The sequence below is a fragment of the Chrysemys picta genome, chromosome 4 (genome assembly GCF_011386835.1).
Source record: "Chrysemys picta bellii isolate R12L10 chromosome 4, ASM1138683v2, whole genome shotgun sequence".
NCBI classification, from domain to species: Eukaryota; Metazoa; Chordata; order Testudines; family Emydidae; genus Chrysemys; species Chrysemys picta.
The window spans coordinates 21,749,616-21,767,141 of NC_088794.1; the positions used below are offsets into that span (position 1 = coordinate 21,749,616).

At 46.7% G+C, this 17,526-nt stretch overlaps 2 protein-coding genes across 10 annotated transcripts in view; both read left to right on the forward strand.

Moving 5' to 3' along the window:
* The first annotated feature begins 1,101 nt into the window (after positions 1-1,101).
* On the forward strand, positions 1,102-13,944 carry MED20 (mediator complex subunit 20). Of its 2 annotated transcripts, none has more exons than XM_065591604.1 (4): positions 1,102-1,363; positions 6,645-6,799; positions 10,118-10,366; positions 11,830-13,944. In XM_065591604.1, the coding sequence occupies exons 3-4, from the start codon at positions 10,130-10,132 to the stop codon at positions 12,043-12,045; spliced, it is 453 nt and encodes a 150-aa protein (XP_065447676.1). In that variant the 5' UTR covers positions 1,102-1,363; positions 6,645-6,799; positions 10,118-10,129; the 3' UTR covers positions 12,046-13,944. The 2 variants fall into 2 exon arrangements, with proteins under 2 accessions (XP_065447676.1, XP_005308341.1); XM_005308284.4 differs by having other exon boundaries at positions 1,110-1,363; positions 10,113-10,366.
* Positions 13,945-16,616: 2,672 nt separating this feature from the next.
* The window catches only part of USP49 (ubiquitin specific peptidase 49), a 59,070-nt gene continuing 58,160 nt past the window's right edge, over positions 16,617-17,526 (forward strand). For 3 of the 8 annotated variants that reach the window (XM_042849056.2, XM_005308285.5, XM_042849057.2), the window contains exon 1: positions 16,617-17,067. The gene's annotated coding sequence lies outside the window, so the exon portion shown is untranslated. Of the gene's footprint in view, positions 17,068-17,175; positions 17,260-17,526 lie in introns of those variants that run through there. The other 5 variants (XM_008173762.4, XM_065591576.1, XM_024110330.3 and 2 more) reach the window with 4 other exon arrangements.

The window sequence follows — 17,526 nt, forward strand, 5'->3', positions numbered from 1 at the left end:
CTGGGTTTATTTTGGTGGACGGAAGGACGGGGAAAAGATATTCAGTAGATAAATGCTTTGATGAATGGAATTCAATGTGGTTTGCTGCAGAACTAAAACAGAACTCAAAACACAATGCCACCTCTGAATTTAAGAAAACAATAGCTCTCTAATCCCCAAATAAAACTTTTCATTCGAATAAACAGTTTACTGTTGTTTTAGAACTAGTAGCCTATAAATATTTACATTTAATACTGAGACCACACCATCCTTTTCTCCTCTTTTTGTTTTACTAAAACTTTTGAATACTTGTGTTCTGAAACATATTCTGACAGATTTTCTTTTTCTTAACATTTTAGTTTAATGTGTGTCAGATCTTTAAATCTGCTAACAGCTTGAAATGTGTACTTGGTTGGATTGAGATTCATCAGTACGTTCAGATGTGCACGCACTTCAGAGCTTGCGTGGGTGCCTGTTTGTTTATTGTGTGTATCTTCTTCTAGACTAATACATAGCCTTACTTCAACAGGCAGCTTTGCATATACACACAGACTAATGTATTATCACACCACATATATCTCATGCCATGTATTGTACTTCCTAATAAAACAACTTTTTAATATATATTTGACTGGTACACGGGTAGGGTGAAAATCAGAAAAAAATGAATAATACTTTTTGTAAAACCCAGGATTTATTCGATAAATAAAGTTTAAACTGAAAACGAAGGGGCTTAATAATTCTTTTAAAGCGCTGCCCCTCCTAAATGTTGCCTTCTTTATGATGAAGGAGTTTGCAATGTGTCAAGTATCAGGGGGTAGCCGTGTTAGTCTGTATCTACAAAAACAACAAGGAGTCTGGTGGCACCTTAAAGACTAACAGATTTATTTGGGAGTTTGCAATGTGTTTCCCTCAGGCCTGTGTCAATTTCCTCCTGAGACACTGGGGAGCATTGACACAAGAATTCTTTCCTCCTGTTCCTCTGTGTCCCCTGGTTCTGCAATCCCGTGCCAAGCAGTCTCTACTCCCACTCTGAAACCTGTCACAATCTTTGGTAACTGATCTGTGTCCAGGAGGCGGTAAGTAGCACCGTGACCTACAGAGAGGCAGGGGGCCTGGCCTGAGACTCGTATCCTCCCCTCTTGATGACATCATTTCCTGCTTGTTGCGTTTCACCGGGATAGTAGAGGACAGGGAGGGGCTGCTGGGCTAGCAAATGTGCTTCCTGCCCAGGAGAGAGAGAGACACACACACACACATCTATATATAAGTCTCTGCTGCAAATATATTTGAAAGACTGCATAGTGTCAGCTGAACCTCCTTCTCCTCCATAGGGACCAGTGCAGCCCTACGTGAAGACTTCAAGAAGCATGGGAGTCACCTGGTAGGACTGTCTATGTTGCGTGGTTAAAAAGCATGCCAGTGGTTGGGTCTTTATTTACTTGCAATGAATGTGACTGTATGATGGTTGTAGACTGGTGCCTGCCTGCCAGGAACAGCTCTGCTACAGCAGGTTAGGTTCTATCATTGCGGGGGGGGGGGCTCCTTGCACCGAGCCCTGAAAGGTTAGTTCCTGAGGAGGTGCTCTGTTGCAGGATGAGCTCACGGGTGCCTGTTCAGACTGCATTGATTCTTGCTGGGAGTGTACTGTGGCAGCTTCTTCAGCCTGTGTTCCTCGTTGCTGGGGCTGCCTGACTGTTCGAGCCAGCGTCACCATGTTGCACCCGCTTGGTCATCGTCACATGAGGCCCGGTGGGGATAACGGGAGAAGGCACCCAGCAGAGAAGAACACGGGTGAGGTAGGATCCTTGTTCAGGAGGGTGTGGAGCATAAGAGCAGCCATACTGGATCAAACCAATAGTCTATCTAGCCCAGTATCCTGTCTTCCGACAGTGGCCAGTGCCAGGTGCCCCAGAGGGAATAAACAGAACAGGGAATCATCAAGTGATCCGTCCCGTCACCCATTCTCAGCTTCTGGCAAGCAGAGGCTAGGGACACTTCAGAGCATGGTTTTGCATCCCTGCCCATCCTGGCTAATAGCCATTGATGGACTTATTCTGTATCAACTTATCTAGTTCTTTTTTGAACCTGTTATAGTCTTGGCCTTCACAACATCCTCAGGCAAAGAGTTCCACAGGTTCACTGTGCGTTGTGTGAAGAGATGCTTCTGCTCAGGGACTGCAAAGAGGGAGCTGGGTTATGTTCGGCCAGGGATCTAGTTGGGCTTGTAATCGTAGAATCATAGAAGATTAGGGTTGGAAGAGCCCTCAGGAGGTCATCTAGTCCAACCCCCTGCTCAAAGCAGGATCAACACCAACTAAATCATCCCAGCCAGGGCTTTGTCAAGCCAGGCCTTAAAAACCTCTAAGGATGGAGATTCCACCATCTCCCTAGGTAACCCATTCCAGTGCTTCACCACCCTCCTAGTGAAATAGTGTTTCCTAATATCCAACCTAAACCTCCCGCACTGCAACTTGAGACCATTGCTCCTTGTTCTGTCATCTGCCACCACTGAGAACAGCCGAGCTCCATCCTCTTTGGAACCCCCCTTCAGGTAGTTGAAGGCTGCTATCAGATCTCCCCTCACTCTTCTGCAGACTAAACAAGCCCAGTTCTCTGAGCCTCTCCCCGTAAGTCATGTGCCTCAGCCCCCTGATCATTTTCGTTGCCCTCCGCCGGACTCTCTCCAATTTGTCCACATCTTTCTGTAGTGGGGGGCCCAAAACTGGACGCAATACCCCAGATGTGGCCTCGCCAATGCCGAATAGAGGGGAATAATCACTTCCCTCGATCTGCTGGCAATGCTCCTACTAATGCAGCCCAATATGCCATTAGCCTTCTTGGCAATAAGGGCACACTGCTGACTCATATCCAGCTTCTCATCCACTGTAATCCCCCAGGTCCTTTTCTGCAGAACTGCCGCTTAGCCAGTCAGTCCCCAGCCTGTAGCAGTGCATGGGATTCTTCCGTCCTAAGTGCAAGACTCAGCACTTGTCCTTGTTGAACCTCATCAGATTTCTTTTGGTCCAATCCTCCAATTTGTCTAGGTCACTCTGGACCCTATCCTTACTCTCCAGCATATCTACCTCTCCCTGCATCTTAGTGTCATCTGTGAACTTGATGAGGGTACAATCCATCCCATCATCCAGATCATTAATAAAGATGTTGAACAAAACCAGCCCCAGGACTGACCCCTGGGGCACTCCGCTTGATACCGGCTGCCAACTAGACATTGAGCCGTTGATCACTACCCGTTGAGCCTGACAATCTAGCCAGCTTTCTATCCACCTTATAGTCCATTCATGCAATCCATACTTGCTGGCAAGAATACTGTGGGAGACTGTATCAGAAGCTTTGCTAAAGTCAAGATATATCACGTCCACTGCTTTCCCCATATCCACAGAGCCAGTTATCTCATCATAAAAGGCAATCATGTTGGTCAGGCATGACTTGCCCTTTGTGAATCCATGTTGACTGTTCCTGATCACGTTCCTCTCCTCCAAGTGCTTCAAAATGGATTCCTTGAGGACCTGCTCCATGATTTTTCCAGGGACTGAGGTGAGCCTGACCGGTCTGTAGTTCCCCGGGTTCTCCTTCTTCCCTTTTTTAAAGATGGGCACTATATTTGCCTTTTTCCAATTGTCCGGGACCTCCCCTGATCACCACGAGTTTTCAGAGATAATGGCCAATGGCTCTGCAATCACATCAGCCAACTCCCTCAACACCCTCGGATGCATTAGATCTGGACCCATGGACTTGTGCATGTCCAGCTTTTCTAAATAGTCCTTAACCTGTTCTTTCACCACAGAGGGCTGCTCACCTCCTCCCCATACTGTATTGCCCAGGACAGCGGTCTGGGAGGTGACCTTGTTTGTGAAGGCTGAGCCAAAAAAAGCATTGAATACTTCAGCTTTTTCCACATCATCTGTCACTAGGTTGCCTCCCCCATTCATTAAGGTCCCACACTTTCCCTGACCTCTTTCTTGTTCCTAACATACCTGTAGAAACCCTTCTGTTACCCTTCACATCCCTTGCTAGCTGCAACTCCAGTTGTGTTTTGGCCTTCCTGATTACACCCCTGCATGCTCGAGCAATATTTTTACACTCCTTCCTAGTCATCTGTCCCAAGTTTCCACTTCTTGTAAGCTTCCTTTTTGTGTTTAAGCTCACCAAAGATTTCACTCTTCAGCCCAGCTGGTCGCCTGCCATTTTTGCTATTCCTTCTGCACATCGGGGTGGTTTGTTCCTGCGCTCTCAGTGAGGCTTCTTTAAAATACAGCCAGCTTTACTGGACTCCTTTCCCTCTCATATTAGCCTTCCAGGGGATCCTGCCCATCAGTTCCCTAAGGCAGTCAAAGGTCTGCTTTTCTGAAGTCCAGGATCCGTATTTTGCTACTTTCCTTTCTTACTTTTGTGAGGATCGTGAACTCAACCATCCCATGGTCACTTCTGCCCAGGTTGCCACCCACTTCTACTTCCTCTACCAATTCTTCCCTGTTTGTAAGCAGCAGGTCAAGAGAAGAACGACCTCTGGTTGGGTCCTCCATTAGTTGCACCAAGAAGTTGTCCCCAACACTCTCCAAAAACTTCCTGGATTGTCTGTGCACTGCTGTATTGCTCCCCCAACAGATGTCAGGGTGATTGCAGTCCCCCGTTAGAACCAGGGCCTGTGTTCTGGAAACTTCAGTTAACTGTCCAAAGAAAGCCTTGTCTACCTCATCCTCCTGGTCCGGTGGTCTATAACACACGCCCACCACGAAATCACCCTTTTTGCTCTCGCTTCTAAACTTAACCCAAAATCTTTCGACAGACTTTTCTCCAGTTTCATACTGGAGCTCTGAGCAATCATACCACTCTTACATACAGTGCAACTCCTCCACCTTTCCTCCCCTGCCTGTCCTTCCTGAACAGTTTATACCCATCCATGACAGTGCTCCAGTCATGTAAGCTACCCCACCAAGTCTCTGTTATTCCAATCACATCGTAGTTCCTTGATTATGCCAGGACTTCCAATTCTTCCTGCTTGTTTCCCAGGCTTCTTGTATTCGTGTACGGGCACCTAAGATAACTAGCTGATTGCCCTGCTTTCTCAGTATGAATCAGGAGGCCCCCCCGTTGCACCCTCCTCCTTGTGTTTCCTCCTGGTATCCCACTTACCTCAGGGCTTAGGTCACAGTCCTCCGGCAAACCTAGTTTAAAGCCCTCCTCACTAGGTGAGCAAGCCTGCTTGCAAAGATACTCTTCTCTCTCTTCGTTAGGCTTCAACAAGCTATGTCAATATCGCAGCTGGTAATATAACATAATGGGAAAATATTGCAATGGGCATTAAGGGCATGGAGGACATGTATTTAAAAACAGGAAATCAAGGCTTTATACTGCTCAAGAGGGAAATAGGAGAGCTCGAAGGACATCAAGAGCACGTTTGACCACAGGCTATCTGGAGTTACCAGTGTAACAGAGCAAAAACCTTGTGTAAAACCTTCTGTGTGATGCTTATTTTATATGTTTATAAGGTGACAAGGAAAATTTATCTCTACAGTGTCCCATCTGTCCTGGCACTTGGCCAGCACCCATTGCAGTGGTACTTAGTATGGTGCCAATGCCTGTTATGCTTGCTCTGCCTGCCTTAGGGTTTTCTTAAATGCCTGTCACAGCTGGGTTGGGATGGCTGAATGGTCTAACAGGCCACATTCAAAGCTTTGTCTTATCCTCTCCTGGGTGTTCTAGCTTCCCTGTAGAGCTGTGGGTTCAAATCCTGCTCCTGACCCATCTCTTCAATGCAGGGGTGGGCAAACTACGGCCCACGGGCTGAATCCGACCTGCCAGCCATTTTAATCTGGCCCTTGAGCTCTCGCTGGGGAGTGGGGTCTGGGGCTTGCCCCGCTCCAGCAAGGTATGGGGCCGCTCCACGCAGCTACTGGAAGCAGCAGCATGGCCCGCCTCCGGCTCCTACATGTAGGGAACTGCGGCCAATGGGAGCTGCAGGGGCGGTGCTTGGGGACGGGGCCATGTGCAGAGCTGCCTGGCTGCGCCTCAGTGTAGGAACCGGAGAAGGAACATGCCATTGCTTCTGGGAGCCGCTTGAGGTAAGCATCGCCCGGAGCCTGCACCCCTGAGCCGCCACCCCTGCGCCCCTACCCCAGCCCTGATCCCCCTCCTGCCCTCCGAACCCCTTGATCCCAGCCCAGAACACCTTCCTATACCCCAAACTCCTCATCCCCAGCCCCACCCTAGAGCCTGCACCCTCAACCAGAGCCCTCAGCTCCTCCCACACCCTAACCCCCATTTTGTGAGCATTCATGGCCCGCTGTACAGTTTCTATTCCCAGATGTGGCCCTTGGGCCAAAGAGTTGGCCCACCCCTGCTTTAATGGCTGGATGTCTTAGCTCAGTGCTATAGCTCAAAAAGAAGCATATGGGTTCGATAGAAAAATTACTAGGTGAGATTCCCTGCCCTGTGTTAGTCAAGAGGTCAGACGGGACTATCACAACGCTCTCTTCTGGCCTTTAAGTGAATGAGTCAAGTATGCAAGTGCTCTACAGATCAGATAACTCTATTCTAGACTTTATAAGTACATTGGCTGAAATGGATTCTGAGTTGGTTATCATATCTCTATGTATGAGATTACTGAATCTTTTCTTTTGCTTCCTTGTCTTCTATGACAGTGTGTCTCAGATGCCCGTGGCAGAGGGGAAGAGCGTCCAGCAAACAGTTGAAATCCTAACAAGGAAACTGGAGCTGCTGGGAGCAGAGAAACAAGGAACATTTTGTGTGGACTGTGAGACCTACCACACCGCTGCCTCCACCATGGGCAACCAAGGTCTGCATTTCACTTCCTTTCATGGAGTGATCAAAGCGCCCTGTGGCGATCGTTAAGGCTGATCGCTGGGGTTGGTATAACGCAATTTGAGTAATGTCCAGGGAAGTAATTGTTCTCTTATTTTCTGACAAGGACATCTAATGCCAGCTCTGAGGTTGAGTCTCAATCCCACTAATGCTTTTTCCCCCCTTCTTTTCTCCAATTATTCAGGGTGTCACTACTGCAATAACTTGGTGGTAGCTATAGGGAAGAAGAGTAAAATAGGGACCAGATTCTGTTCTGAGAATCCATGCATTCTATTCTCCCTATGTTTAAAATGTACATAACAATACTGACCTACCTCACGTGGGGTTGGATGGCTTGACTGCTGATAATAAAATGCTTGGTGATCTTTGGATGAAAGATGTTACATCAATAAAGATTACGATTCACTCCGCCAAAGCTTCATTAACACAGAGTTAAGACTGACCTGCGAAGCCTCGTACCTTTTGAGTGCATCTGTACTTAAACTGCTGAAAACCAGGAAGTACAGAGTTACGGTACTCGCCGGTCCTGCAACCTTCATACTGCCCTCTTTGAGTGACACCCCAACCTGCTGTTACAGACAGTAATAATCTGTCCTTCCACTTGTCGTTCTGCAAGGATACAAGGAAATGCTGGTCAACCTTAACTGTTAACAAGGATTTTAAGTGGGGAATTTCCCTTGCTCTTTGAGGAAGTGGTGGTACGGAGGGGGGCATGACTGGGGGGACAGTTTTCCTAGGGAGACCGTAGAATGGTGTCGTGACTCTTTTTAAGTGGGGCTGTATCTCAGGACACCCTTTCTTAAACAACTTCAAATTTAGCCCGCCTGCCCTACCCTGGTTCCTCATGATGCACAGCACTTTTTCAAGACCATCTGAGTGAGCATGTGGACTACAGAGCGCTTAAAAAAAGCGACTCAAGTAACTAGTCTCACCTTCAACTGTCATGGTGTTACAGCTTCGCTACAAAAACAACAAGGAGTCCGGTGGCACCTTAAAGACTAACCGATTTATTTGGGCATAATCTTTCGTGGGTAAAACCCCCCACTTCTTCGCTATAAGTGTCTCTAGAGGTTAGCAGTGAGCCTGTGCCTCCGCGTTTCTGTCTGGTCTGGGAATGTGCATGGCTTCACTGTTGCCTATGCAGAGTGCTCTGTGAACACTAGGCTCTCTGGCTCAGGTATTTCTTGCAACCTTGCACTGCTGTTGGATTTTGCTGATCACTTCCAAGCTGTTTGCATGTAAGAAAAGTAACAGAAGTTTGATTTTTTGTGATTTACACGGAGGGAAGTCTTGTCTGCAGAAATCTGCCAAAGGGCTAGTTCTTTATATAGGCAGTTGCACGGTATCATAGTTCTTGGTGCTAAAGCCCCATGTGAACCAGTTATAAAGCGTCCACTTTTCCTTGAATACTCCAAACAGCTTTCTGCTGATGGCGTGCCCCATTGGCTAAGGAATCAACAGTGATCAAAAATATAGTTCTGGGTATTTTTCCTGTGTAACATACTTAAAAAAGAACTTCCTTTCACAGCTAAATAAAGGTTATGTGGTATGGCATTTCGGGCGTTAAGCTCTCCTTAAGAGTCTAATTCTGGTTGTTGGGCTTGGTGTGTGGGTGGCTGAGTGGTGTGGTGGCCTGTGATATACAGGCGGTCAGACAGGATGATTTGGTGGTCCCTTCTAGCCTTAAACTGTGTGGCTCTATAATAGCAACAACTGTGTGTGTAAATTCTCATCTGTCGGATCCCTAAATCTTCAGGATGTTTTTTTTCCCCAAATGCATGTGTTATGCGGAAAGCATGGTAGGCCCCAATTAGCAATTGGCCACGCATGGACATACCCTTGCACCCAGATGGCCTTCAGTGAACTCAGCATGGGTGCAGGGATTCACATGAACAGAGTCACTGTCACATCTGTGTCTCAGTTCCTCTGGTGGTGCCTTCTCACTCTGGGTTGTGGTGGTAGTGATTTGCTGCTGGCTTGTGCTAGCGCAAAGTATGATACCATACCACGTAATCTCCCCACTCCGCTGCACTGGTGCGTGAATGAGAGTTAAGACTAGACTCCACCTGTACGCCTGTTCCAGGGATGGACAAGGACAGTAAGCAGGTGCCCAGACTCAGGATCTACATGGGCAAGGGGGATTCTTTATTTCCCCTAACGTCCCTTGCAGGGATGTACAATGCAAGTCACAATCTAGCCCTATGTTATTTTATAATGCCTTCGAGCCCCATTGGAACCCCCTTTTGTGCATGAGGAATTACTCGTTGAGTTCACTGGGGCTGTTTGTATAACTGCTCTTTCGCAGTCTGGCCCTTAGATTGTTAAAGCAGAAAGAATATTAGAAATCTAATGTACTCATCCCTGTTCATGCTCTTTATTTACATTTTGCCCTTCTCTCATCTTGGGCAGTGTAAATCAAGGTCGCTTTTGTCTCTAGTCAAATTCTGTCTCAGCGCCACAGGTTTTGAGTTGGGTGTACTGCAGGAGTAGAGCAGGGGTTATTTGTCTAAAAAATGTTTCCACTGGGATTTAAAAAAATAAAATAAAATTCCTATTTGTGTTCAGTTTTCTAGAAGTGTTGGAAGGATTCTTAGTTTTTCCCCAGTGCCTACATTTTGGACCAAACATGAGTTGACGGTGCCCCTAAGGAGTAAAGTTGCTGAGAATTCATCGTGGTGGGTCAGTGTTTGGATCTGTTCATATGGAATGTTAAAGGAAACCTGGCTCCAAATATTGAATTTGTTCAAGTTGAGCTCTCTTTTTACAAAGAGTGGAGGGCATCCAGTATGTGCTCTCTTTATTAGACATTCTGTATCTTCAGTTCAGAAGACAGTTCCCACCTCCCTTCCCCAGTAAAATATCCCATTTCCCAAGCTGACATATGTATGTATGAGTGAGTGAATTGGTAAATGGAAACCCAGCAGTAAAGTTAGCAGTCAGATGGCTCTCTTGAGTAATTGGTGCAAAACATGTTTAGAAATTTGAGTTTGGGGCTCATACATCTCAGTGGGCACAGGAAATACAGAGATCAGGATGTGCTCTGGAATGGCAGAAACATTAATGTACCTGCCTGAGGTTTTTTTGTGTTTTTGTTTTTAGATCATAAAACAAACCCAAACACCCAGTGTCCAGAATCATATTAAACATTCATGAGGAGTACAGAAATCCTGAAATAGCGTTTCTTTTGTCCTTGTCTTTGTTGATTCTAACAGATGTTTCTTCTTGAAAGCACGCAATAGGGAAGAAGCATCATTTCTACAGTTAAAATACCGTTGCTCTTGTTCCAGGGCAGGCTGGCAAGCTGATGTACGTGATGCATAACTCTGAATATCCCCTCAGCTGTTTCGCTCTCTTTGAAAACGGCCCCTGCCTCATAGCAGATGCCAACTTTGATGTCCTGATGGTGAAACTGAAAGGCTTTTTCCAAAACGCCAAGGCAAACAAGATAGAGAGCCGGGGTACGCGGTACCAGTACTGTGACTTCTTGGTGAAGGTTGGCACTGTTACCATGGGGCCCAGTGCCCGGGGAATATCTGTGGAGGTAAGGCTGTTTGTTCCTTGAGGTGGTTAGTCTCATTGACTTCAGTGAAACATAGAATCACAGAATCGTAGGATCAGAAGGACCTTGTGCTCCTCCTGTCTAACAGTGAGAGTATTGCGATTAGAGTCATGAGCATCAGTCCTAGCACACCAGCTGCCTAAATATGGTCAAGTACTTTGTAGGCATCACGACAGAGGTGAGTTTAAAGGACGATGCCCTGGCTTTGCCGACTTTCAAGGGGAGATCTTCCAGTGTGTATGAGATGACATGGGGAAAAGTGCAAAGGTGTTTGAGGGGAAAAATATTACTAATGGGTAACAACAACTGGCATCATTAGCAGAGTAGAGGCATATGTTGAAGGCTCAGTAGTGTGTGAGAGGATAGGTGGGGCTGTGCTAAGCTAGGAAGCGCCTCTGAAAGTGAAGATGAGTCGTTTTGTTTTGGATGCAATGGAAAAGGGGAGCCAGATTTTTGTGTCTCTTTCTAAACACTTTTAAATCCTATTTTACAAATATTTGATTAATCACCTCATTGGACATCTTTAAACATGCGTTTCAACATTCCTAGTCAACAGAACCAGAGCTCAAGTAATAGCATTATTATATTTCAGTAGAATAAACACAGTTGCCATAATGATAGCAGCATTTCTATTGATCTTGGGTTTAGCAGAAGCTTGTTTTATACCAAACTTGAGTTTGGAACCCAATTTGAGCTGCCTGTCTTGTACTTTGGAAAACTGGTTTAATTAAAAACCTGTCTGATCTTAAGCCTGCTTATAAACACCCCCGCCCTCACCCCTGTCGAGTAAGGCAAGCTGGGTTTGGTGAATCCGGAGGTTCAGCAGCATGCATAAGAGGATATAAGATCAGATCCCCATTTGTGGTTCATCATTCTTGTCAGCTGGCAGGGATGGTTTTGCTTTTTCTTAACTAAGCAAATTTAACACCTGTGACAGTGAAGAAGTTGGTAGCAGGTTCTGAGCACATTTCCACAGCTACCTGTCTGATTCTTTTTTACACACGCACACAATCTAACAATCCACCTCATTTCTGACCCGCAACATCCTTCTTGTTCCAGACCCAAGCCCCTCCTGGGCAAAGTGGTATTTGAACCAAGGTCTGCAGAGGTGAAAGGCTAGTGCATTAACCTCCGCTGTGCCATCTAGCCCCTGGAGTACCTAGGTCACTTGATAATAATGATGCATCTGCAGTTTTCTGATAACTTTACTTCCCAGGTCCCCATTGCTTTTGTAAGTAAAATTCAGGTGAGTTCCTTGAATGTTTTCCAGGCTGCTGGCTCATTGTTTATCAAATAAGTGAAGGAGGAAAAAAATTAAACATCTCCTTTGAGTTTGCATATATGAGGAGGATTGATGCGTTCTGTATCAGGGTTCAAAGTTAATTGTCTCCTGTGTGGTTACCGTCCCCTGCTCCGTGCTTCAGTGCTCCTGTTTCTGTTGCCAGGTGGAATACTGCCCATGTGTGGTAGCCAACGACTGCTGGAACCTGCTCATGGAGTTCATGCAAAGCTTCATGGGGAATCACACTCCTGGAAACCCATCCGTGTTTGGCAACAAGCACGACAACATCTACAGCCCAGGTGACACAATGGCTCAGTACATGGAACTGTTCAACAAGATCCGCAAACAGCAGCAGGTGCCTGTAGCTGGGATCAGATGAAGAAGACTTCAGGAGACTTTTTTTTCTTTTTAAAGTGACAATATCCTCTTTTTTCTGATTGTCCTCATGGATCGGGAATACCAGCCCTTTGCTCAGTAATGTCCTGAAGATGTCTTCCCCCTAAAGAAAAACATCATTCATCTCCATATAGCAGGGGTAGAATCAGTTTTTCTTACCTCCAAGCTTGGTCTCAAATATAGTGTGTGTTTCATCCCTTATTCAGTGTTAGCCCATTGGCGCTGGTGTGTCTCAATGCAACATCAGTGCTTGATTCTGGTGATAAATGTTCTTCTGCAGAAGGATAAAGTAGAAAATCCAGCTGTGTGCGCACACAGGCAGGGTTTTATTGTCCCTCATTTTCCTTAGTGGCAGGCTGGTGAATGTAGGTTTTGGGGATATTCATATGGAAGCATTTTGGTACCACTTTAATAATAATTTAAAAAAGGCTTATTTTCATATAAAGATGTGGAGTCTTTTTATCCAGCAAGGGGGTGGGTGGGGTGTGTGTGTTTTGTAACAAATTTCTTTAATTTTTCTCTGGTGCAGAAGGTATTTCTTAGCCACGTTTATCTTTGATTTTGTTGAGGGGCTTTACACCCTCGATGGAAAATTAATTTCCTTTTGTGACCAAAAATCTCTCTCAATTCTTTGCTGTCCCCTTGTGGTTATGTTCTTAACTTGCCATCATCTTTGATAGCGGATTAAAACCTTCTGGCTTTCCAATGATACAAATGGAGTCTGGTCTTCCTGAAGGATTCTTCTCATCTGTTGAAACAAAGTATCTGCCACCCTATCTCATGGTTAGAAAGGGAACTGATAACATTGATAGAGGTCTCTTTGCTTTAAATCTCTACTCACCTGCGAAGTCCCATTGATTTCAGTGGGACTATTAAGGTGAGTAAGGGTTTGCAAGCGGGAGACTGTAGGTTTACTGCAGGGCTTGAATATCATACAGCAATGATTTACTTATCTGGATGGAAAGCTAGGGGAAATTCCCTCCCTTTAAGCCATCTGTGCCCTTGGCTCTAAACACTGAGGAGCTGCCTGGCTGGGGAATGTAAATTTCCTCTCTCCTCTTTATATTTTTCTGTGGTTTTGTGTTGTTTGCTAAATAGATAGCAGCCTGGCTGTTTACCTTGGTTCTGCAGCTGCAAGACCTTTGTGTCGCTTCCCCTGAAACGCCTTCCCAAGGAACTTCACAAGTAAATAGCTGCTAGGCAAGGATCTTCTCTGCTTAATTTCAGAATTCTGCATCTTTCAAATGAGCAGAACTATCCTGGCCCTGCAGCCACTCCTCCTGCTGAACTCCCATTGAAGTCGGGGGGAGTTCCATGGCCAGAGGCTTTGCAGGGTTGTCAGTCCTTAACTCATGCCTTATGTCACACCAGTTTGAGCAAGTAACCTGAGGGACCAGTGCATGGCTTCCTTAAAAAACATGTTCTGCATCCCTAGCCCATAGATGGAACTTGCACTGCAGCCCTGTGTCTAAAAAGTAAACTGGGCAAAACAGAAGTCTTGGACCTAAATAAACCTGATCTTCCAGGCAAGCTGCAATCGGACAGGGTCTGGGGAAGAAGATTGAAGAGATGTTTCTGGAGGATTGGAGAGAGACGAGCTGTTTTGTTGCTTTGATTTACTGGTTGACTGAGTTGATTAATTCATTATTTATATATGATGGTGATGGGTTTGTTTGTTTTATTTTTTCCCTGCTGAAGGGGGGGCCATCATTTATGCCTGTAAGTGTAATTAATTGTTACGGCACCTAGAGCTTGTTGTATGGGCATTTTTTTATTATTATTTAACTCTGAATACATTCAATAACATGGCAGTAGGTCTCATAAGCCCTGGTTAAATGATTTGCAACAAACAGTGTTTAAATAAACTTGCAATTTGAACATATTGGAAGCCTGGGGAACGAGTTTGGGGTCCAGTCTTGCAACTCAAAGGCATGTTACTCACTAAACCCTGACTCTCACGCTGACGTCTGGGGAGAGTCTTGTGAGTAAAGCTTTCAGAATGTGGCCCTTAGCTCGTTATTACTCTGTGTAATTAAGTAGGTCTAGGATCTTTAACCAAAAAATTCTGCTCTTTGGACAGATCATCTTCATCCTGCTTTCTTTAATTAAAAAAAAAAAAAGTGCTGTGGAATTGTGACTGGAAGATTAGGCACATCACGTGTTGCAAATGTCTCTCTTAATCCAAAAAAGGTTGTGGTATCTCAGATGCCTTTTGTAACCAAAGTCACATGTCTTTAAAGAGTATAATATGTGTGCTAGATCTCATTGGTGTTTGTTCTCTTCTGAAGGCCGGTTACTGTTCTGCAGTCACAGCCCTGGACCCCTTGGGCTAAATTCTGTTCTTAATCACATCTGTACCACTCCAGTGACGCCAGTGGGGTTGCATGGGTGTGAGGATAGGATCTAGGCCCATTATCTCTTAGTAAAGGCATCCATTGATGTGACTGCCTTCTCTAAAGTAGGGGATTGACTGACTGCTTCATGCAAAAGGCATTTCTTTTGCTCTCTGGGACCCCTGTTTTGATGGGCAAAATTATTATTCCTTCTCCCCTCCCACCAAGGCTATACTATTGCCAGCTGACTTGGCTTCAAACAGTGGTAGTCTGCCTCTGACTGAGTGTTAAGTTTGTGGTCATGTCATGTTAACTTTATTGAGCCAACACAGTTGAAAATTGCACCATTTTTGCCTGTCACTACAGGGCCTGGGAGGTTAGATTTCCCTGCGACTTTGCAGCATTTTCAGAGTGCACATACAATTTTGAGAGGGAGGCTCTCCTGTGCACCAACTTGAGGCTTGCCTCTGCTCCTCTGGAAGTCAGTGGGAGTCTTTGCCACTGATTTCAAGGGGAGCAGGATTGGGCTCTACATAACAACAATCAGCTGCAGATTTCAGTGCTTTTTGAAGGGAGATATGTATTATTATCCTGCTTTTACCACTGAGGAAACTGAAACATAAAGAGGTTAAATGACTTTACGTAGGGTCATACTGCAATTCAGTCGCAGAGACAGGAACAGACTCTGTCTCCTGACTCAATTGTGGCTTCAGGTAGGGAGCCAATAGCACACTGAGCCTGTTCCTACTGATACAAAACTACTCAAGATAGTTAAATCCCAGGCAGACTGCGAAGAGCTACACAAGGATCTCTCAAAGCTGGGTGACTGCACAATAAAATGGCAGATGAAATTCAATGTGGATAAATGTAAAATAATGCACATTAGGAAATATAATCCCAATTATACATATAAAATGATGGGGTCAAAATTAGCTGTTACCACTCAAGAAAGAGATCTTGGAGTCACTGTAGATAGTTCTCTGAAAACATCTATTCAATGTGCAGCGGCAGTCAAAAAAGCAAACTGAATGTTGGAAATCCTTAAGAAAGGGATAGATAATAAAACAGAAAATATTACATTGCCTCTATATAAATCCATGGTATGCCCACATCTGGAATACTGCATGCAGATGAGGTTGCCCCATCTCAAAAAAGATATATTGGAATTGGAAAAGGGCAACAAGTCGTCTCTTTTCCAAGCTAAAAAGTTCCAGACTTATTAATCTCTCCTCATACAGAAGCCATTCCATACCCCTAATCATTTTTGTTGCCCTTTTCTAAACCTTTTCCAATTCCAATATATCTTTTTTGAGATGGGGCAACTTACTTACCAAGGGCCCTTGGTTTAACTCCTTTTGATGTTAAAGGAATTACACCAAGGCTGAATTTGGCTGCAGGAGTTCATAGTCTAAGGGTACACTCTATGGGGAAAATCCAATTGAAGTCCAAGTACCAGGATGGTTCTCTGTTTAGGACCAGGGCCTAAAATAGACCAGAAATGAGCCAAAGGTGATGGTATGAAAAAAGTTTGAAAGATTCCTGGAAGAAGTGAGTGTTAAGGGGAGATTTTAATGAGGAAAGGGAGGCTGTTAATAGACAAAGAGGCTCAGTGCTCCTTGGCTGTTAATTTCCAAAGGCAATTTAGATGACCTCTCCTTCGGTTTTTGTGTGTGTTTGTGAAGTGCTCTGTGATTGTTTGGGATCCAGTGCCAGGAGAGTCTGGATTTCTGTTGGAATGGTTCTGCCGTCTTCAAGGCTGAGGCTACGTAGGTAGGTACTAACAATAGAAAATGTCCCTGTCTCACGCACCACTGCACTGTACCACACAGCTCCCATGCCCCACGGCAGTGACCTGGGCAGTGGTGGTGGCCTGTGTGGTGTGGCAGCGGATTATGTGACCCCATGGCACTGTTCCTGTGCAATGATGGGGCCAGATGTGGTCCTGTAGCAGTGGCCCTGCCTGACATGGCCATGTCCCCATGCAATGGTGGTGCCTGCTGTGGCCCCGTGCAATCGGCACCACCTGAGCCGGCCCCGTGGCAGTGTCCCCATGCACTGGTGGTGTTGGATGTGATATGTCCCCGTGCAATGGTGGTGTGGGACCTGGCCCATGCATGGTGGCATGCCTGATGTGGCCATGGCCCCAGCTTGGCCCCTGTGCTGCTGCAGTGATGGGGAGGGGAGTTCAGCTCCCTGCAGCCTGGGCCCCTCTGAGCGCGGGGGGGTGCCGCACAAGGCGCTCCTGCCCCTTTAAGAGTCTCTTTGTCTCTGAAACATCCTTATTTACCCTCGTGTGACTCAACCAAACTTCAGCCTGCGATTCACAAAGCCCGGCAACGTCACCGTCCCGGGGTGGGGCTATGGAGTCCCCGCCCCTCCGCCTTTCTCCCCCTCCCATTCCGCAGCGCAATTGCCCTAAGCCACTGAAGAGCCTGCCCCCGGCCGGCTACGCAAGCGCCGTAAGCTAGTCCCGCGTTCGAAATCTCGAGCAACGTAAAGCCGCGGAGAATTCATCGGCAAAGCCTGCGCAATTCACGTACACTAGTAAAAAGTTCGCGGTCTGGGCAGCGTAAATGGCGTAAAATAAAGGAAAGTTTCCGCTGTGCTCGGTCACGGGCGTAAAGCGCCGAAGAACCCCGCAGGGCCGCTCACGAGAGCCTTGCGGAGATGGCGTAAGTGGTGTCGGTGAATGGGGCGTACAGCGCTAGCGAAGGGCGGGGAGGATGGAGTGTGTGGCGTGCTTTCCGGCCAATGGCGTTGGGGGGCGGGGCGGGGCTGGCGGCCAATGGGCGGGGAGGGGGCGGGGCCGGCCCCGGTTGGGGTGTCTCGCGCTCGGTGACAGCTCGCGCGTGCTGATGATGGCGGTAAATAAAGGGGTTGGTGGGGGAGGGGGGCTCTGACCCCCCCCGGGGGCTTCACCCCCCCCGAGGGGAGCTAGGGAGAAGGGGTTCAACCCCAAACTGGGGGTGTGAGCCCCCTATATAGGTGGAGGTCTGGAGGGCTTCACCTCCCCGCAGGGGCTGGGTACGGGGCGTCTAACCCCCCGGGGTGGGGTGTGAAGGGGCTTCATCCCCCTGTGGGAGGGCTGGGTACAGGAGGGGCTTGGGGGGTTTAACCCCCAGTTTGGGAGG

Excerpts from the sequence above, each read along its gene's own strand:
- MED20 (XM_005308284.4), top strand. Across the intron at positions 6,800-10,112 it reads CTCCACCATGGGCAACCAAG|GGCAGGCTGGCAAGCTGATG; the intron begins GTCTGCATTTCA and ends CTCTTGTTCCAG. Across the intron at positions 10,367-11,829 it reads CCCGGGGAATATCTGTGGAG|GTGGAATACTGCCCATGTGT; the intron begins GTAAGGCTGTTT and ends TTCTGTTGCCAG.